General features: G+C 43.8%; 1 protein-coding gene across 1 annotated transcript; it reads left to right on the forward strand.

Moving 5' to 3' along the window:
• Window positions 1-973: 973 nt before the first annotated feature.
• On the forward strand, window positions 974-22,438 carry masp1 (MBL associated serine protease 1; the record flags this gene model as incomplete). Its single annotated transcript, XM_079259459.1, has 12 exons — window positions 974-1,132; window positions 2,571-2,748; window positions 5,285-5,416; window positions 9,191-9,387; window positions 9,459-9,606; window positions 9,681-9,799; window positions 14,022-14,100; window positions 20,352-20,480; window positions 20,628-20,702; window positions 20,770-21,017; window positions 21,112-21,300; window positions 21,995-22,438. 12 exons carry the CDS (start codon window positions 974-976, stop codon window positions 22,436-22,438), a joined length of 2,097 nt encoding a protein of 698 aa, XP_079115585.1.
• Between the last annotated feature and the right edge of the window lie 422 nt (window positions 22,439-22,860).

Consider the following 22,860-nt stretch of genomic DNA (forward strand, 5'->3'; position numbering starts at 1 on the left):
ATGAAGGTGAGGAGGGGGACAGGAGGGAGGAAGGTGAGGAGGGGGACAGGAGGGAGGAAGGTGAGGAGGGGGACAGGAGGGATGAAGGTGAGGAGGGGGACAGGGAGGATGAAGGTGAGGAGGAGGACAGGAGGGATGAAGGTGAGGAGGGGGACAGGAGGGATGAAGGTGAGGAGGGGGACAGGGAGGATGAAGGTGAGGAGGGGGACAGGAGGGATGAAGGTGAGGAGGGGGACAGGAGGGAGGAAGGTGAGGAGGGGGACAGGAGGGATGAAGGTGAGGAGGGGGACAGGGAGGATGAAGGTGAGGAGGGGGACAGGAGGGATGAAGGTGAGGAGGGGGACAGGAGGGATGAAGGTGAGGAGGGGGACAGGGAGGATGAAGGTGAGGAGGGGGACAGGAGGGATGAAGGTGAGGAGGGGGACAGGAGGGATGAAGGTGAGGAGGGGGACATGAAAGATGAAGGTGAGGAGGGGGACAGGAGGGATGAAGGTGAGGAGGGGGACAGGAGGGATGAAGGTGAGGAGGGGGACAGGAGGGATGAAGGTGAGGAGGGGGACAGGAGGGATGAAGGTGAGGAGGGGGACAGGAGGATGTTACAGTGAGGTGAACTTTGGGATGGAGGGCTCATGGATCAAGCAGATGCTGATTGGTCCTCTGTGGACCAATCAGCAGCTTCCTAACCTCCTCGCTGCTCTGGAGAATCTACAGATGTCTGATTCTCCAACCTGGATTATTAAAGTAAAACTTATTAAACTGTTTAATGTTTTACTGTCAGATCACATCCTGTAGATGAAACCAGGGACCTGTTGCCATGGTAGCAAAGCAGGACGCATCTTGTTCTGTACATGCAGCTTTTAACCCGTATTTAAATGTTTATCAGTGTTCATATTGCTTCAGTCCTCTCAGGCTCTTCCTGGTCTCGCTGCTCATCTGGAATGGACTTGCTGCTGAGCTGCTGTCTCTGTCAGAAATGTACGGCAGCCTGCAGTCGCCAAACTTCCCGGAGCCATACCCCCGAGACACGGCGCTGCGCTGGAACATCAGCGTTCCCGACGGCTTCCAGATCGTTCTGTACTTCAGCCACTTCGACCTGGAGCCATCCTACCTGTGCGAGTATGACTACGTCAAGGTGAGACAGAGTGGAGCGACTTTTCCAAACACTTAATGAGAACCAGGAGAGTCCAAACATGAGAACAGCTCTGCTGTCAGACGGCAGACCAGTAGAAACGGCTCTCAGACACCTTCTGACTCAAGAAACTTCATTCTTTTATAAATGAGTCCAGACGTCAACACGTCTTATTCCCATCATTCTGCTCTGCATCAACATGTTCCTCACAGAGCAGGAATCAGACCAGAGGGGGAATCAGTGTGTGTTGGTGTGTATCTGTGTGTTGTGGTGACCTGTAGTTCACTGAACCCTCAGTCTGATAAGCCAGCGGCTGGATGTAAACAGACCTGGAGCTCTGCTTTGTCTCTTCTGTCTCTGGGAACGTCCTCCTTTATTCTGATTGGACCAAAGGCTTACATTTGTCCTGATTGGGCCGCAGTCGGACGTTTATTCTGATTGGACGTTTATTCTGATTGGACATTTATTCTGATTGGACGTTTATTCTGATTGGACGTTTATTCTGATTAGATGTTTATTCTGATTAGATGTTTATTATGATTGGACGTTTATTCTGATTGGACATTTATTCTGATTGGACATTTATTCTGATTGGACGTTTATTCTGATTGGACATTTATTCTGATTGGAAGTTTATTCCGATTGGACATTTATTCTGATTGGACGTTTATTCTGATTGGACGTTTATTCTTATTAGATGTTTATTCTGATTAGATGTTTATTATGATTGGACGTTTATTCTGATTGGACGTTTATTCTGATTGGACATTTATTCTGATTGGACGTTTATTCTGATTGGACGTTTATTCTGATTGGACATTTATTCTGATTGGAGATTTATTCTTATTAGACATTTATTCTGATTGGACGTATATTCTGATTGGACGTTTATTTTGATTGGACATTTATTCTGATTGCACATATATTCTGATTGGAAGTTTATTCTGATTGGACATTTATTCTGATTGGACGTTTATTTTGATTGGACATTTATTCTGATTGCACATATATTCTGATTGGAAGTTTATTCTGATTGGACATTTATTCTGATTGGACGTATATTCTGATTGGACGTTTATTTTGATTGGACATTTATTCTGATTGCACATATATTCTGATTGGAAGTTTATTCTGATTGGACGTTTATTTTGATTGGACATTTATTCTGATTGGAAGTTTATTCTGATTGGAAGTTTATTCTGATGATATGTTTATTCTGATTAGATGTTTATTCTGATTAGATGTTTATTCTGATTGGACCATTGTCGGACGTTTAGTCTGATTTTTCCACAGTCAGACTAAACCTGGTTCTCTGATCAGAATATTTAGTCCTCTTCAGACACGTTGAATGTTTCACTTTGACTCTTGGGACTTAACTCAACCTCTGAGCTGCAGCTTCACAGTTGTTGTGTTGTGTGTCTGTGTATGTGTGGGTGTGCAGGTGGAGGCAGAGGGGAAGGTGCTGGGACTGTTCTGTGGGAAGGAGGAGACGGACACGGAGGGTGTGCCGGCCCAACGGGTCATCACCTCCCCCACAAACTCTCTGAGCGTCCTCTTCACCTCAGACTTCTCTAACGAGGAGAGATACTCGGGGTTCGTGGCTCATTACAGCGCTGTGGGTGAGGAGCAACACAACAGTCTCCATCCTAATCACACAGTCCTCCTCAGCTCCTCCTTCAGATCTGTCACTTCGTCCATGCAAAGAAGACAGACTGTCTCATGGAGAGGACAGTGTTGCCCCGGTGCTTCCAGCAGACCTTCTGCAGAAGAAACAACCTGAAGAGAAAAAATTAACACAAAAACCATCAAGTTGCTCTAAAATACCATCTCCAGGAGCAGATTACCTGCTACTCCCAGGTGTGTAGCAGGTAACAACATATCAGGTGATGAAACTGAGAAATCGTATCATTTCATAGAAAACAGGAGCTGACTGTGAATCTGATGCAGTAACATGTCTGGAAAAAGTTGCAACAGGAGCAACTGACTGGTACGTATCAGAAACACCTGGAGGAGCATTTAACAACTGGTCAGGTTAACTGGCAGCAGGTCTGTAACGTAACTTGGTATAAAGGGAGCATTTTAGAGAGACAGAGTCTCTCATTAAAAATAAAAATACATGTAATAATGTAGAACATATACTACATACCTATAATAAAGTAATACTATAACTAATACATAGGACAGTCCAGTAACTGGTGTTTTGGACGTATCAGTCTGAGTTTTATCCATGCTGCTTACATTTATGCTTCATAAACAGGAGATGTAGTTTTTTTTTTGTTTTTTTTTTTTAAAGAAAAAGAGAATCAGGAGGAATCTCTGTGTGCATGGGACAAAGCTGAGCATCTTAACTGAGGTCCACATGTAGCAGGTATATCACAAAGCAAAGATGTTTTTATTCTGATTCAGTCTGTCACCAAAATGCAGATTTATGCATCAAAAACGATGGTTTAAAAAACCTCAGATCAAAGTGAAGATGTGTTACTCCGTTTGCATGTCTGCATGTGGACATATATAACCGGGGTTTTAGATTTTGAAACGTCTGTGACAAAAAATACCATGTACAACCTTTGTTTAAGTAACCGAGGGTCTTGCTCATGCGTCTTTACTTTTATAATATATAAAACAAGACCACCAAGAAGTTCTGCAGAACTGGCAGAACCGCCGTCTTTTATTATCAGTCAGCGCCGTCAGACCTTCACCAAGAACACGGCGTAGACTTCCTGTCTGGCCTTTTCAAAATAAACCGTAGGCACGCTGCTTACTGAACATCTGTTGCATGTGCACCTGTGTGTGTTTGTTTTTACAAGCTCAAATACCGCTCCACATGAACTACCTACGGTAAAGGACGACGTTGGGGACAATTCATTTGCTCTACCTGACCAGATTACGTTGGAGACGTGAGTCTGAAGGTTATTCTGATTGGATAGGATTAGGGGCGCTACTGCCGCCTAAAGGTTTGATATGCTTATGGTTGTGCGTAACAACGCGGTTATATGGATATGTGTGGATGGATTTGATTTTGAAAAACAAGGTTGTGTGGACTTTTTTGTTTTCACTGGCCGAAGTGAGGGAAGATATTTGGTTTTTAAAAAGCCCAGCTACATGTGGACAAGGCCTTAATGCTGGTTATGTTCTGCATTACACCAGACATGATTCTCTACTGGAAACCAGTGCATGGACCCGGGAAGCTTCCAGTTCAGCCTGAAATCCACACATGCAGGTTAAAGCTCCATCATATGTGAAGAGGATCCAGAAACACGCCATCTTCTCTGGACCAAAGCTCATTTAAAATGTTCTGAGTGGAAACCTGGATGAAGATGTGGAATAGTTTGTGGACAGCATGGACGGCTTGTCCTGCAGACTAAAGAGGAGAGGGAGCATCCAGCTTGTTATCAGCCTGCATCTCTGATGGGATGGGGTTGCATTAGTGCCGATGGCGTGGGCAGCTTCCACATCTGGGAAGCTCCATCAATGCTGAAACATCTGCTCCCATCCAGACAACGTCTCTTTCAGGGAAGACCTTGCAGGTTCCACCATGCTGGACCACATCCTGATGGTGGAACAGGAGAACTGTGCAGTTTCTGGTGAAACTGGACTGCAGCAGACCTTGTTGCTGGACCAGAAATCCAGCAACAAGGTCCAGTAGAGCAGCTGGAATCCTGCATCAGACCAGAACAGGACGACATTCCTCTCCTGAAACTCCAGCAGCGGCTCTCCTCACTTCCCAGATGTTTCCAGATGTTAGAAGAAGAGATGCTAACAATGCTAATGATGCTAAACATCATCCTGGAACGACTTTTTACAGACGTGTTGCTGCATCAGATTCACAATGAAATGATGAAATGTCTCAGTTTCAATACCTGATATGATGTTTATGTTTTACTGGAAATGAAATATGGGTTGCTTCTTTAGAATTGAGATTGTAAAATATTGTTGACAGAGTTGGACACAGAAAGCCCGACTTCCTGTTAACGTCCTGCAGGTGGAGATGCACTGGTTAGTGGAAGTTAGTTAAAGGTCCACTGTTCTGGATGGAGTGACATCTAGTGGTGAAAACTAAAACTTCCCTTTCCAAATGATTCTCACATCTGGAGCTTTGCCGGTTCTGACTGCATTCAGTTCTGCTCCCTGACTGGACCCGTCTTCTGTCTGCAGATGTGGACGAGTGCAGCAAGCAGAGCGACGAGGATCCGATCTGCGACCATTTCTGCCACAACTACATCGGCGGATACTACTGCTCCTGTCGCTACGGTTACCTGCTGCACTCTGACAGCTGCACCTGCAGAGGTGAGTCAGTCTGACTTCGTCTCTCTGACTGGCTGTCAGGAGTAAACGGAGCAGATTTCAGACTGAAGTTTGGTGAAAAAAAAACTCATCAGTGTTTCATACTTGACATGCAGGAATTTCTGGATTCCCACAGCAGGAACAGTATTAGCGTTACTGGACAGGGAGGTTGTCACCCGTCCCATAAAATATGGAATCGTCCTTTAATTGACAGACAAATGCTGCGTCCTGGATTGAACCATTACGGGACGCACTTTGTTCCGTATAATGGACTCAATCTAAGAATGATTAACAAAATAAAACAAAGTTAATACAACAGCCTGCAAAACGTCCTTCTGTCCTCCCCTCTGCGCCTGCATGTTGGACAGCCGTGGTTGCCTAGAGACAGACATTACTAATGGCGCTCTTCAGACAACCCGCACCTTTTAAAAGTGTCTGTTGTAGCTTACCTAGTTATTACTCTACGTCTTCAACATCAAAACTGCTAAACAGACGTTAGAGGGAAGAGGCGCGGCTGCAGCGTCAGTAAAGATGTTTACAAGGCGCACCGTACAAAGCGTCAGCGGCTGTTCAGTCACGCACTGTGGACTCCTCAGTCACGATGTCGATGTGCCGGGGATTCAGGTGGAGAGTCTAAAACCAGTTTGTTTGATAACCACAGTGGTGGCGTGAAAAACAAAAGGAAGTGTTGTGACCGGCCTGCATCTGGAGGAAGGAGACTCCACCACTGTGCACAGTTGTGAGCAGTACAAGCATAAGGAGGGTTCAGAGTCAGTGCCTGAGGTGGGTGGGAATGAAGAGGGGGGCGAGTGGGGGGGGTGGGTTGCTGTCCTGTCCCATGATAATTATAATGGAAGAGCATCAGTACCTCAGGTCGAAATAGTGAGAATTTTTAAAATAAGTTTTAAATGATTTACCAAGAAGCAGCATCATGATTAGCATCCGCCTCTTGTCTGTTCCCTACATAACATGTACCGGTACATGTTACAAGTATTTAATTCAATTCAACTTGATTTATAAAGCGTCAAATCAGAGCACTTACTTTATATGTAAGGAGAAGGATTTTAAATTCTATTCTAGAGTCAACAGGTAGCCAATGAAGAGAGGCTAAAACTGGAGAAATAGGATCTCTCATGCTGGTTCTGGTCAGGACTCTGGCTGCAGAATTCTGGATCAGCTGAAGGCTTTTCAGGGCATATTTAGGACAGCCCAGTAATAGAGAGTTACAGTAATCTAGTCTCGAAGTAACAAAAGCATGAACCAGTTTTTCTGCATCACTCTGAGACAGAATGTCCCTAATTTTGGCTATATTACGTAAATGAAAGAAGGCTGTTTTAGTAACCTGCTTAATATGTGGGCCAAAGGACAGGTCAGGGTCAAATATTACTCCAAGGTTTCTCACTGTAGCACTGGAAGCTAAAGTAATGCCATCCAGGTTCATTACAAAACTGGAAAATTTAGCTCTGAGTTTTTCAGATCCAACGAGAATTACTTCAGTCTTATCTGAGTTTAAGAGGAGAAAATTTCTAGACATCCAAGTCTTTATGTCTATGAGACAATTTTGTAGCCTATTGGGCTGATTTGTTTCATCTGGTTTAAAGGATAAGTATAGTTGAGTATCATCTGCATAACAATGAAAGTTTATTCCATGCTGTCTAATAATTTTGCCTAAAGGGAGCATATATAGTGTGAAGAGTATTGGTCCAAATACAGTACCTTGAGGAACTCCCTGACTTACTGTAGTTTGTGAGGACGACTTGTCATTTACATGAACAAACTGAAGTCTATCTTGCACCGGTACTTGTTAGAGTCACATAAAACTTGTATATTCATAGAATGCATGTTTTTAGTTACAAACACAATAAAGGCCTTTCAGGATTAAGAGGGAAGTCATCTGCGCTGATTACATGTGGAAAACCAGAGACTGCTTTTTAATGTCGGTCTGTTCTTCCACAGTGCAGGAAACTTCATGTACTGAGTCGTCATTTTAATAATTCTGTCCAAAACGGCTGCATGATTGTGCTCAAGGTTGGCGATGGAGATATTCCAGACCCAGACAAAATGTCAACATTTAACTTTACCCCATGAAAGTTTGGGGAAAATGTCTCATGTTCTGCATATCAGCCTACCTGTTGGCTAATTTCCCCTGGAAAGAGCCAGTTGCCAGACACCTGAGAGTTGTCAACAGCTGAAGATGTACCTGGATCACACGGTTCCAGCAGGTCAGTCGATCTAATACTGGACCCAGTTCAGTACATACATGCAGTGGTGTAGTCGTTCCTCAAGAATTGGGTATATTCTTAATTTTTCACCATTTAAAAAAAAAAAAAAAAAAAACAGAAAAAAAATCAGCCCAGAAAAACACTGTTGGAAAAGGGACATCTAAGACCACTTTATTTAGATTACCCCAAAAACCCATCTTATATTTACTCAGGAAGGAAAAATTATGAAACGACTAAACCAAGCTTGGCACACTAACTGGTGAAAGACAAAGAAACATATATCTTTATTATGGTCAGGCTAAAGTTAGCGCTTCTGATAGCTAACTGTGCTAGCATAGGTAACGTTAGCTGAGCTGCTAGGTGACGTAGCTACACATGTAGAGACGTTTGTAACTGTAAAAGCGGCATCACAGGCGGTTTAGAAGTCGGTATACTGGCGGGGAGGGGGTGGCAAGGCTAAATAAAACTTGAGAGTTTTTACACTGCATAAATTTTTAAAAGTACTCACAGGAAATGATGATAAATGTACAAGAGAGACTTCAAGTAATAAAATAAGAGAACAAACTATGATGGAGCATATCTGTCTCTGCTTGACCAGTAATAGCAATAACCAATGGTGGGTAATAATGAGACCACTGTCTTTTGCATGTATGAAAATATTATCATCTAATATAATGAAGTATGAAGCCAAACAAGTTACACCACCACTCGGGTAATTTTCATCCTGAACTCAAAGAAAATCCTGCAGGTTACTTTAGAAATAATCTGTCCAACTATCATATCTAGCAAAGTTGTTTTTACTAAAGCAGTCAACTCCACACATAAGTTAATTTGCAGAGATTCCTGGTTTAAAATGTTTCACACTGAAGCAGAAGAATGGATAATAATATTGACATGGTTTTAATTATAGTTACCTACAATAGTCACTAAGACTAAAGACGCATTTCTTAGTATGTTTCTTTGGTTCGTGTGATGGGAGGGGGGGCTCGACATTATTGTTATCAATTAAAAGGGGGCCCTGCAGAAAAAGTTTGGAAACCACTGGTATGCTCATTGCTGACTGAAAAAGAAGTTAGTATACCCTGGACTACACCAGGCATACACGTAAGAGCACAGCTCTCAGGAATCTAAATCTACTTATCAGCCAGTCTTTGTGGGGAAATCTTTGTGGGAGACAAAGTCTAATCGGAATGATAACATGAATGTGGCTGAAATCAATCGTCTCATCAGCTGAGCTGCCAGAGTTTCTCTCTCCAAAATGCTCAAAGTTGGCGCACCAGTACGAAGTTATTTTTATAAACAGCAAACTTTACGCTGAAAAGTACTTGTGCAACTTTCCGGCCCTGCTTTGTGTTTCTAAATGAGGTCTCTGGTCTGGTTCTGTTAGTGAGGGATGACCTTAGTGTGGCTGATAACAGCTTTGGCTTGGTGTTAAATATTTACATGTTTCTGTGTGGAGGAGGTTCACACACGCACATTAGACATGAATAAATGTGTGTGTGTGTGTGTGTGTGTGTGTGTGTGTGTGTGTGTGTGTGTGTGTGTGTGTGTGCAGTGGAGTGCAGTGGTGCTGTGTTCAGGGAACGCTCCGGTGTTCTCAGCACCGTGGATTTTCCCGCTCCATACCCGAAGAGCTCCGAGTGCTCGTACCGCATCGAGGTGGAGGAAGGCTTCGGGCTCCGCCTCCAGTTTGACCCCCAGTTCGATGTGGAAGACCACCCTGACATCATCTGCCCCTACGACTACGTCAAGGTGTGTAACACTCACACACACACTCACCTGTACACACACTAGGTGCCTCTGATTGGCTGTTTATGCCTCAGGTCGATGCAGGAAACAGCGAGTTTGGTCCATTCTGCGGCAATCAGTCACCAGGAGTTATTCAGACCGACAGCAATGTCGCCATTATCCGTTTCCACAGCGACAACTCAGGAGAAAACTTCGGCTGGAGGCTGAACTACACCGCCACAGGTGAGGCGCAACACAACACACACACTAACAACATACCCGAACCAGTTGTCATTTTTGTTGTGTGACTGTGACAGGAAGTCGGTGTCCAGTACCTGAGACTCCGCCCAACGCTGTGATGGACCCCGTCCAATCAGAATACTCGTTTAAAGATCACATTGTGTTTACCTGTGAGCCTGGGTACCGTCTGCTGAAGGTGAGCTTTTAAAGGGCCAGTTCACCAGTTTCAGTCTAATCTACAAATTCTTCAAGTTATTAATGATCTCATAACTTTATTTTGAAGTAGCTGTTTTATTTTGAAGACAGTTTATGCAGTTCCTCTTCCTTCCCATCAAATTAGACCTTCAACATGTTTGCAACCTTACTGCAGCCACCGACAATAAACTGTTTGGCACTTAGAAAGCGCTGCTGTATGCATATGGTTCAACGATAAACTTCCCTGATGGCTCACGTGCTTTCTGACTGAAGCCCTGCGGTTGCCAGTTAGGCTAAGAAATCAGCATCAGAGCCCGTAATCCCCAACGGGTAGATAAACCTGTAGGTTGCTGCTTTTAGTGTTCACCCAGGCACATCATCAGCACACACAAGACTGTCTGGGACACATGCCGCTGCTCCCTAAACAGTCCAACACATCTTTACAAAGTGGAAGGCTAATGATGAACCATCATAAAAATATAAAAATAATCCGTAATGGTGGCGATCACTTGAAGTTGGGGGAAATCAAATAGGAAAAGAACATCAGTAGAACTCAGGATGAAGTTTAATAGTGAGAATAAGAACATTTCCACATGAAAAGTGTGATGAAACTCCAGGAACTGGGACTGACCAGCTGCACAGCCTCAAGAAAGCCACTAATCAGTGAGGACTACTGGAGAAAGAGACTTTGGTTTGCTCTGGACCATAAGGACTTGACTCTGGAGCTGGAAGAAGGTCCAGTGGTCTGATGAGACCAGATTAACCCAGAGTGATGAGGGCATCAGAATAAGAAGAAAGGGGAATGAAGTGATGCAGACGTCATGCATAGTGTCTAATACAAGCCTGCAGGGGCAGTCTATGATCTGGGGTTGGTGCAGTTGGTCAGATCCAGGTTCAGGTCCAGGTTCAGCATTGTTACTTGTCCATAGAATGAGGTCAGCTGATACCTGAATATACTGAATGAGCTGGTTATTCCCATAGACCGTACATGAAAGGGAATAATGAGAATCAGCACCTCCAAATCTGAGACCATGGTCCTCAGCCAAAATAGGGTGGATTGCCCTCTTCGGGTCGGGAGTCAGGTCCTGCCTCAAGTGGAGGAGTTTAAATATGTCGGGGTCTTGTTCACGAGTGAGGGAAGGATGGAGCGCGAGATCGACAGACGGATCGGTGCGGCGTCTGCAGTAATGCGGACTCTGCGCCGGTCTGTCGTGGTGAAGAAGGAGCTGAGCCAGAAGGCGAAGCTCTCGATTTACCAGTCGATCTACGTTCCTACCCTCACCTATGGTCATGAGCTGTGGGTCGTGACCGAAAGAAGGAGATCTCGTATACAGGCGGCTGAAATGAGTTTCCTCCGCAGGGTGGCCGGGCTCTCCCTTAGAGATAGGGTGAGGAGCTCGGTCATCCGGGAGGAGATCAGAGTAGAGCCGCTGCTCCTCCGCAGAGGAACCAGTTGAGGTGGCTCGGGCATCTGGTCAGGACGCCTCCTGGACCTCCCTGGTGAGGTGTTCCAGGCACGTCCCTCTGGGAGGAGACACCAGGGAAGACCCAGGACACGCTGGAGGGATTATATCTCTCGGCTGGCCTGGGAACGCCTCAGGATCCCCCCCGCAGAGTTGGCAAATGTGGCTGGGGAGAGGGAAGTCTGGGCTTCCCTGCTTAGGCTGCTGCCCCCGTGACCTGACCCCGGATAAGCGGCACGAAGGCGAGACGAGACCGTACATGAAAGATGGATGGAGCCTCCAGTAGTTAAAAGTGAAGCCTATGCAGAAGTACATAAAACTGCAGTTCCCCCTTCATCCACTAGAAAAACAGAGCAAATTCTCATAGACTCCCATGTTAAAATGACCAACTTTCCAGCAGAAATAAACATGTTTACAACCTGGTTCAAAAATCCATTTTAGGTTTAATAGGTCAGGTTTACCTTCATGACAACTGTGGGGGGAGTGAATTTTTTTCTAACTCGACCGTTTAAAAGTAATTTCATCTTGAAATTCCTCATATTTAGGGGCGTGTCCTTTTGAATGACAGTTACCCGATCTCCCGCTTCAAATAAGAAGAAAGTAGAATAACCGCGATTTTTAGCTGTTTAACAACGTGACTTAGCTTTAGTCCACTTACCTCCATAGGCTGGTTAGCTCCTGTTATCTCCGGGTTAGATCGGTTAACTCTTAGCTGCAGAAAGCTCGGAGTTTGCTCTATGTCAATCATCCACCATGACGCTCACAGCCCCCCTCTCAGCTCCACCTCTTTGCCCATATTTGTAGTTTCCTGGTGAGACGACACGCATGCTCCTGCCAAGATGGCGATGCTAGGAACCGCCCACCGAGCTTCAATTCAGCTCTTCAGAAACCTACGGGTGACGTCACGGAGACTATGTCCATCTTTCTTTTTTACAGTCTATGGTTATTCCATGTTCCCTGATGGTGCGGAATAAGTCTAAGATAATAACACCAGGACTCATCAGGGTTGTGAAAGAGTGGTTCAGGAAACGGTAAACATCATTTTCACACATGGATTGGCCCACACAGAGTCCAGATCTGAACCCTTCTGGAGAACCTTTAGGATGTGCTGGAGAAGGCTTTGTGCCGTCGTCAGACTCCCATGTTATCAATACAAGATGTCTGAAAAAAGGAATTCATTGCAGAAGCTTATTGAAACGATGAATTCAATTCAACTTTATTTATATAGCGTCAAATCACGGCAATGCCATCTCAAGACGCTTTACAGACAGAGGGGAAAACATAATGAAAGCCAAATGTAAGAAAACCAACAGATTGAGTTGAGTCCAACTCAATCTCCCATCCTGAGCAAGCACTCTGGCGACAGTGGGAAGGAAAAAACTCCCTTTTAACAGGAAGGAAACCTCCGGCAGAACCCGGCTCAAGGACAGGCAGCCATCTGCCTATGCTGTGTGGGGGGAAGAGGACAGAAAGACAACAGACAACAGGAACTGCTACTCCCGGCCAGGGAGACCTGCTGAGACAGGAGACATACATGTTGACGCAGCAAATGATGCTGTTATCACAGCTAAAGTTATCCAACTAAATATCAGAATGACTTATGGTGGACAAAGAATAAGCAGCAGAAGGAACAATAATCAGAATCTGTTTTCGTAGTCATGCTGTACATCTGTCCCAGTTCTGCAGAGAACTAAAGGACTGCAGACTGAGCTGAAAAGACCCTCAGCTGACTAACATCTGACCTGGTGATTGACCAAACTGCGTTATGGACCAGTTGGATTTGTTAGCAGCAAACTGGAGATTTATCACCACTTGGACTTTCGAGTTAAACTCAAACCAGCTTGTGATTTTTGCTGATTACTGACAAGCATCACTGTTTTATACTCTTTTATATCATACTGTTAGACGGAAATACGGTGGCTGGGAAATGCAAAACTAATTAAAATTTCAAGAAACACATTTGAAAATTCAAAAACAAAATTACATTTTAAAAACCAAATTGCAATATAAAAAACAAATTTCAATTCCAAAAACCGTTTAAATTCTAAAAAAACAAATTTAAATAAAAAAAAATCTCTTGTTTCCTAAAAAGGGATTTTTTAAATTTAAAATTGTGATTTGGTGTTTGAAATCGAAATTTGTTTTTTATATTGTAAAATGGTTTTTGAAGTTTTTGAATTTTGAAATATGTTTTTTGAAATTTTAATTTGTTTTGCACTTCCCAGTCATCGTACGGAAAAGATGGAGTCGTGATGAATTTAGAAATGTGATTTTTCAGCAGCCAAAACCAGATTGATGGATTAGAAACAGGGCAAATCTGACCATTTCTATGTTAATCATAATCAATATTTGCTTCTATCTGGTTCTTATTGTGACATGTTACACGCAACTGTTCAGATAGGATTGAAATATTCTGTTCATGTAGTAGTGACATTTAAAGAGTGTCAGGGAACATATCAGGAGCTCAGAGGTCACTGACCTGATTAGTTTGGTTGTCAGGGTTTGGTTCTGTGTTGCCATGGCGAGTGTGACCAGAACTTCATTTAGCGTGAGAAACTGGTGATGGTAACGTGGACCCATGTTGCTGCGAGTCCGGTTTCTGATGCTCAGATTTACACTCAGTGTGATGATGGTTAGCAGTAGTTGCAGTTCTTCATCTTGATGAGACTCAGTGTTGTTTTCTCTTTCTGTGTGTGTATGTATGTATGTGTGTGTGTGTGTGTGTGTGTGTGTGTGTGTGTGTGTGTGTGTGCACTGCAGGATGGCGAGCTGCTGGCTCATTATCAGCTGGACTGTCAGGTTGACGGTTCGTGGAGCAATCGTCCTCCTCGTTGTGAAAGTAAGACTTCAATCTGACCTCAGACCTGCTGCCTAAAACTTTAACCATCCAGGTTAAAAGTTTGTGACCAAATCTGAAGAAAACATGTAGATTCTGTGGATTTTTACTCTGATTTAACATGCTTCCTCAGATTAAACCTGAAATACCGCATGCAGAACACTTCTAGTACCATTATTCCCGTTCTTAACACATTTAAGTCACATTTGAGTCTAAAACAAGTCTGGATTTGTTTTAGACTTTGGTTTTGGATGAGAAGCAGCTTGTTTATTGTATTTATTTGCAATATCACTGATTTTCTTTCAAATGTGATACCAAATAAAATTCAAGCCAGTATCGGCAATACTGATACCATACTCATACCATTCATTCATTTTCCGAAGCCACTTAGTCTTATTAAGGGTGGGGGAAGAAGTGTGGAAAAGACTATCCAATACAATGACTGACTGGTTGATTGGGTCATACAGCCAACGGGCCATCCTGTAGCCACCCTCTATAGAGTTTTCATTAGAGTTGGGCCGATACCGATATTAACATCGAAGCTGCTTACTGATCCTGCTAAAAGTGTTTGGATCGGACTCAACAAGCATTTCTGACTGAAAACCATCCAGTACCACCGAAGTAGAATCATAATTCTCTTTTCTCTTTTTAATTTACAACAATATGGTACATTAAAGTCTAAAGTATGTCATTAATTTAATTGATAAATTTAATAAACCTCTTACTGAAATAACACTGGTATGAGATTGGTATTCAGTATCAGCAGATACCTAAACCCCGGGTATGGAACGTCGCTGGAAATAAGTGGTTTTTGGTGGATTTGGTTCATCGCTGTAAAAGGTAACTACATGCCCAAATCCAGCTTGTCTTGCCAAGATAATGTCAGTTTCCAATTATCAATGTGGTATAAGTAAAATCTTTGACACATTGTTTAAAATTTACATTTAGGAATATACAATATATTTACACCAAACAACTATAATATATAGGTATTTTAACATTAAAAGCTATTCTAGAACATAATTAGCTGGCATCTGAGCGGTATTGGTATTTTTTGCAGTATCGATCTTCACATCACGAGTTTGCATGAAGAAACGGTCTCCTTGTAAAAAATAAATGGTTTTAGTTCAAAATTTGAAAAAAATTTAAGAACAGAACAGAAACAAAGTGTTTTTTTAGAAGGTCTGATTCAACCTTCGTGTCTCTTTATATCACAAGTCTGAATGTATCAACGTTGTGGTGTAAACAGGGCCTCCAGCGAAGCGTTTTCCCTTTGCGTATGTAAAATAAAGTGAAATGACAACTGTCTCCATGCAGGGAAAAACACAAATAGGACCAGAAACAAAGTGGTGCACATACCAAGCCTAGTGGGCTGTAAAACCTAAACGACACATCCAGGTGTGCTCAGAATCCTCATCGACACAAGACCATAAGACACAACAGAAGTGTTGCATGCTAACCGCGTTATCTGGTGCATGTAACTTCTGTGTCTTCTCCAGCTGCACCAATGTTCTACCAGGCTTTCCTTCACCAGACTATGAATTAAAAACATGCAGCTGCACACAGAGGTCTGCCATTGTTGTGCTTTTCAGGGGTTAAACGTGCAAATGCAAGTTGACATGAAAGACGTCACAGTTGCCCAAAGATTGCAGTTTACATGGACATGACTCGATGTGCGCAGTAAGAACATTCAGTCTGGAGGCTGTTGTTAAATATTGGCAAATTGATGCTCCCAAAACTCTGTAACCATGTAAAGGAAAGGCCAGAAAGCAGCAAAACTTTGCGTTTCACCATCTCAGCATTGTGGCGTAGGGCACAGGCACAGGGCCTCAGTTTGAACAGAAAGCTGAGCTTCCTTTTCCTCTGGCCTCCATTTCTGTTGTGGCGTAATCACAACAGACAACTGGACTGCGTTTGTAGCCATGTAGCCAAAATTTAGTTTCCACATGGACAAATTGCTTAAATGCACAAACATGCAAATACAATGTACATTTTTTAAAAATATTTTAAGTTAACAAATGTAAAACTTTCATGTTCAAAATGGTTCAGACAAATCCTTAGGAACATCGGCACGAATCCCCTGGTACACACAGACACAGCTGCATTCATGCACAGATCAGTTTACAAGTGCAAGAGTGGGTTTTAGATTTAAAGCTGGGGTAGGTCGTCTTGCTCAGAGACATTTTATTCTGGGTAAAGTGGTTCCTCGTCCTGATAGTAGTCATTCATAAGAAATATAGTTAGACCCCTCAGTTTACTGTAAACCTGTAAAAACTCTGACCAATCCAAACATTCGGGCTGAACTGAAGTTGTTAATTTCTTATATTTCGGAAGCTTCTTCTCCCGGCTCCCCTCCTCCCCCTCCAGCAGCGCATACTTGATAGCCACACCCTGCATATAAACAGCGTGTTAGGATGAAAATACAAAGTAGTGAAGAAGAAACTCGGAAGACAAACATGGCTGAGAAAATCCAGGAAGGATTTCCGGACCCGGTTCGGTATGTTTGCCTCCTCCTGCTAAACAGCCGAGAAAAAGAAAATCGTTGGTGGAAAAAGCTGCGAATAAAAAAAGCCTCGGATCACGCAAGGAGTAAAACCAGAGGGGGAGCAGCCGAGATAGGGGGGAGGAGCCAAGACGGGGCGCCACTTTCACATCTTGCCAGCTCCCCAACATTACCTATCCCAGCTTTAATGCTTCTGAGAGCCTCAAAGCTTCATGTATTCATGCTGCATTTAAATGCAAGTGGAAAGCTGGGTCATCTAGATTTTTTCTTCCTAATCAGGAGTATGATGCCATGTTAGGCATTTGGTCTAACCCCATGCATAAGCACAGTCACGGTCCAGCTTGCAGTGGAAACACTCGCCTAATCTGGCTGAACCCTTCCAAAACTTCCACACTGTAATGACCCGAACTGAACCTCTCAGTGGAAACGGTGGCTTAAAGGTGCTGCTAAGCGTTAGAAGGGGACTCGTGTCCCACCAGGATCTGGTTCTCTGATCCCCGAGACTCTTCATCCTGATCTGTTTTCTCTTCTGTCTCTGTAGAAACAGACTCCAGGAGGAAGAAGAGAGCTCTGTCCAGCATCTTAACCAATCACAGCCCAGATTAGAGACAGAGCAACTCTGAATGGCTGATAAAGATGCTGCTGATCCAAACTGTGTTCATGTGTTTGTCAGGAGTTTTCTCTTAATCCAGATATTTTACAATAAAACACGTCAAACCAGATGGTGCTGCAGTGTGTCTGTGAGCCTTTCAGTCCATCAGCAATACACTGAGGACGAATGATCGATGAACAGGAAATATGTATGTCAGTACTCAGATTACTTAGTTACAGTTAATTCTGTTTGGGTAAACAGAATGAGATTATTTGTCACACTGCCGCTGTGTTTTGATTTATATTCAAATAGTCGCAATGAAACCATGAACTCATAATACAGAGTGAAGTATGACATCATGGAAACAATGAGGACACGTGTTGCATTTGTAGTGTCAAACTACACGCGCGATTTTTCTATGTTATATAAAGGATACATTAATTTAGCCTCTTAATAAACGACTAATGTCTCAGATCTTAACGGCCAAGTTAAGATTTTTTTCATGTTCCAGACAATTCAAAGTGCTTCATATAAAACCTCAAAGTTACTACAGATTATACAAGGAAATAATTTAAAAAGCACTAAAAGGCAGCACCAACTTTCCAACATTGATTTATCTAGTCACATATTTTATTTATTTGTGTCTCAAAGGAAGATAAATGACAGGTTTTAAGTCAGTGAATGCAACGGAGATTATTCCAAACATCTTTAATAGACGATGGATGAGAAACGCATTTATATCTTGTTGTTTGTGCTTTAGCGACGTGCGGGAGGTCAGCAGTGGGTTTTATATAGTTTTTGATAGCTGAGCAAATTTTTGCCCTTTTTGCAGAGACAACATCAGCCTGTTTACAGCTTTTTTATTCTTTGGGGTTTCACCTCTGAAACTCTTTAATTAAACATGTTTATGCAGTTCTTGTCCTGAAAGGATGTTCGTTACTTGTAGCCAAACTACAAATCATCTGTTTGAACTACAAAATCATGTCATCTCCACATCACTTCCAGTTTTCAAGACATTTAAAGGGACATAGTGCAGGTTTTTTTTTGTGTGTGTATCGCATTCAAATCAATAATATATTGTAGCGCCTCATCTTTTCCAACACCTGCTGCAACAACGGTGGCCAGCGTGTGTCAAAAAGCCTCAACAACACTTCAACAAATCATCTCCATGTTGTGTATTTGTTCTGCTGATTGGAATCACCTGGTTTAGTCCATGAGCACAGTAAAATTATGGCAAGGACACGGCTTGTTGAAAAGAAAAGTCTAACCTGTGACATCTAACTAGTTCACATATAACACCACATACAGTGAGATCCTGTTACGCTCCTGTATGTTTATGTGGTTTCAGTAGCTTTCAGTAGCTTTCAGTAGCGATTAGCCCGACTAAAAGCCACTGGAAAGCTTTATGAGCTGCATTTACTGGGACAAAAAGCCAGCATTTATCAAGACTTTGAAAGCTACTGAAACCGAGTAAACATCCACTTCTGTTTACAAACATCATATGGTACACCAGTGTCTTACTTTTCAACAAGGCTGCTGTGTTTTAGCAGGACGTGGCGCTACGCTGCATCAGCTAATGATTAGCACTGGCTAACAAAACTCAATGAAAACAGTTAAAGAAAATATTGTTCGCTCATTCCACCTGGGGAAGGACAGCCTGGTGTTGATTCCCTTTCGGATGCTCTGGTCACGCTGCTTCTTAAGTTCCACTCTTCTCTTTCTTGGCGATGGTGAAAACGTCTCCTGCTCTCCTGATCCACATTCTGCTCCTGCACTGTTGCAAATAACTGAACAGGTTCTCTAACTTCCCGGAGAAGTAAACTTCTCTCCCCTCTCAATCACTGTGTGCTGGTTCGCAGGGAAACACCTTATTCCACGTTGGTAGTCTCATTTGAGTCTGGATTAGGACTGGTTTTTGGTCCAGTTAAGGTCTAATTCTGGATCTGGAATATTACTGGTTTGGGTTCATGTTTAAATCTGATTTGGAGTCAGGTTTAATTTTGGTTTTAGGTCTACTTATTGTGAGGTTTATGTCACATTTAGGTGTAATTTAGGATCTGGACTAGGTCTGGTTTGGACATATATGTCTATGTCTAAACTGAACACGTTTAGAAACTACAAATCCAGACAGATGGATGGAAAACAGATGGTTTTCTCAGGTTCGCTCCAGCATTTGTATCTTGCTTGGATTAGGTTTAGATCAGTTTGATGTTGAGTTTTGGATCGGGGATATGTTTAGGTCCAGTTTGGGTTGTGTTTACTTCTGGTTTTGGGCTAGATGTAGGTCCAGTTTGGGTTGGGTTTACTTCTGGTTTCGGGCAAGATGTAGGTCCAGTTTGGGTTGGGTTAACTTCTGGTTTTGGGCTAGATGTAGGTCTAGTTTGGGTTGTGTTTACTTCTGGTTTTGGGCTAGATGTAGGTCCAGTTTGGGTTGGGTATACTTCTGGTTTCGGGCAAGATGTAGGTCCAGTTTGGGTTGGGTTTACTTCTGGTTTTGGGCTAGATGTAGGTCCAGTTTGGGTTGTGTTTACTTCTGGTTTCGGGCAAGATGTAGGTCCAGTTTGGGTTGTGTTTACTTCTGGTTTTGGGCTAGATGTAGGTCCAGTTTGGGTTGGGTTTACTTCTGGTTTTGGGCTAGATGTAGGTCCAGTTTGGGTTGGGTTAACTTCTGGTTTTGGGCTAAATGTAGGTCCAGTTTGGGTTGGGTTTACTTCTGGTTTTGGGCTAGATGTAGGTCCAGTTTGGGTTGGGTTTACTTCTGGTTTTGGGCTAGATGTAGGTCCAGTTTGGGTTGTGTTTACTTCTGGTTTCGGGCAAGATGTAGGTCCAGTTTGGGTTGTGTTTACTTCTGGTTTTGGGCTAGATGTAGGTCCAGTTTGGGTTGGGTTTACTTCTGGTTTTGGGCTAGATGTAGGTCCAGTTTGGGTTGGGTTAACTTCTGGTTTTGGGCTAAATGTAGGTCCAGTTTGGGTTGGGTTTACTTCTGGTTTTGGGCTAGATTTAGGTCCAGTTTGGGTTGGGTTTACTTCTGGTTTTGGGCTAGATTTAGGTCCAGTTTGGGTACGAAACCAGTTCGGATCAGGTTTAGTTTTAATTTACCTGTTTTTATCATCCTTTCTGTTCAGTCTGAAAGCTAACATCCCATTCTGTGTGTTGCAGTGGTGGATTGTGGGAGTCCAACAATGGTCGACATGGCGGATTTGATGTTTAGTAACCATGACAACAACACCCTATTTGGAGCAACCATCCACTACATCTGTCGGGAGGACGGGGTCATGCTAAGCAACAGTAAGCGGATGCTGTCAATTCCATGATTGATTCAAGACGTCACATGAAACTAACGAGCTCTCATCGTCACGGGACAGTTTGTTAACTGTTTGTGTTTATTAGATAAATTTATGGACATTCGACAAACATCTTGTTGTTTGTTTTTAGGTTCGTACAGATGTGGTCTGACAGGAGAGTGGACTGACGCAGATGGAGAGACAACACTGCCCAGCTGTCCACCAGGTAGGTGTTTGTTTCTTTACCTTCCTGCCAGTTTATGTGTACGTTGACTTGTCTTGTCTCCGTCTAGCCTGCGGCCGTCCGTCCCGTTCTCTTCCCCCGCATGCGAAGCGGATTGTTGGCGGTCGGAGCGCTGAGCCCGGCCTCTTCCCCTGGCAGGTGCTGCTCAGTGTGGAAGATCTGTCTCGGGTCCCTGAAGACCGCTGGTTTGGTTCTGGGGCTCTGCTGTCTGAGTTGTGGGTTCTCACAGCCGCCCATGTCCTGCGGTCTCAGAGGAGGGACACCAGTGTTGTCCCTGTGGCGCCTGATCATGTGAAGGTGTGAGGAAGTTTTATTGACTTTACTAACGGTATTTCCAGTTATTCTTGGTGGTAAGTGAACGCGGCATAGAAACAAACAGTCTGTTCTTCAGGTGTTCTTGGGTCTACACAGCGTCAGAGACAAGCATCAGTCCACCAACTGCTCAGTGGCGCACATCTTCCTCCATCCCGACTTCCAGCCGAACAACTACAACAACGACATCGCCCTGCTGAGGCTGACGGAGCGGGTGGAGTTTAACCAGCTCATCCTTCCGGTCTGTCTGCCACCAGGTCACAGACAGGTGAGACCTGTTGATTCAGATAGTTCATGGCAGCTGCAGCACCTGGTTTCTCAGAGCTGATGTCCAGTCTGGGGAGGTTTTCTGGTCACATGTCAGTTCTAACATAAAAACAGCAGATTCATCTGAAGGTTAACGTCTAGGAGATGTTTAGGGTGGAGCCAGCGTCTGATGCCTCCTCAGGTTACACAGAACATGGAAGACATAAGAACCATGGACATGTAGACTCCACATTGACCACCTCAGCCCATCGCTGTGATACGTCAACATGTCTGTCATATCTGTCATGGCAACGTAGCTCCTTAAGGCTCATTTATGCTGGACGCAGAAATACACAGATGGATGGACAGTTTTGTCCATCTGTTGCCTTGGTAACACACATGATTTGGTCCATATTTAAGGGGCTTAGCTATCAGTCACTTGACAGAAAAAAAAAAGGGCAATACCTCCGGAAATTGTGTGGTCAGTATTGAGTTCTACAGAAAACAAACTTTGGCTGTAATGCAAATGTAAACTTGTTGAAACTTGCACTAAAATAACAGGAAACATCAGAAGTTTTTATTATTTAAGCGTTATTATGTTGCTATTTGACGTTTTATGTGGCCCCTGAACTAAAAATGTGACACCCCAGGTCTCTGGTGTGGACCGTCCCATCTGTTACTGATCATCTACTGACCTTTGACCTTTCTCTGCACAGGGTGACCCTCCATCACTTCTACCCAACTCTCTGGGTGTAGTTGCTGGTTGGGGGATCTCTAATCCCAACGCCTCCTCCAGCCTGACCTCTGACCCCGCGGTGGCTGCAGACCTCGGGATGACCGCCAGCCACCTACAGTATGTGAAGCTGCCGGTGGTCTCTCAGAGCGAGTGCCAGGCCAGCTACGCCTCGCGCTCCGTCAGCTACAACATTACCGACAACATGTTCTGTGCTGGCTTCTTTGAGGGGGGGCAGGACACCTGCCTGGGGGACAGCGGGGGAGCGTTTGTGATGGAGAACGAGGTCAACCTGAGGTGGGCGGTGTTTGGGTTGGTGTCCTGGGGTGGGCCCGAGGAGTGCGGGAGCCAGAGGGTGTATGGTGTCTACACCCGGGTGGATAGATATGTGGAGTGGATACAGAACCACCTGAACGCTGCCCCCTGATGGTGAGACACAGACATAACGCAGAATCCAAAGCGCCACATTGAAATGTAAGAATCAATGCTGGTTTTGATCGGTATTGATTAGCTTTTAGAAGCGACAGATTATATCAGAACTTATGAAAACTTCACCTTGATGTTCTCATGTTATTCTGTGACGCTACAGCAGCACATCACACCATGTGGTTTGCTTTGCTGCTACAGATCCTGGATTCATCTGCAAAATGATGCAGCATTTACAACAGTCTCAGCTTTTCCAAACACTCCAGTTCGCGAGGACGGCTACAGGGACACAGATCCAACATGGTGGAGTCGAACAAAGTCATGTCCTCACACAGAAACAGAACAGTTTTATTTCACATCGACACTTAACACAAACTCCACTGTCGTTTTAATGCACTCCCAACTGCTTCTGTTACCTGATAT

This window comes from Telmatherina bonti, assembly GCF_933228915.1.
Source record: "Telmatherina bonti genome assembly, chromosome: 20".
In the NCBI taxonomy this organism is placed as follows: domain Eukaryota; kingdom Metazoa; phylum Chordata; class Actinopteri; order Atheriniformes; family Telmatherinidae; genus Telmatherina; species Telmatherina bonti.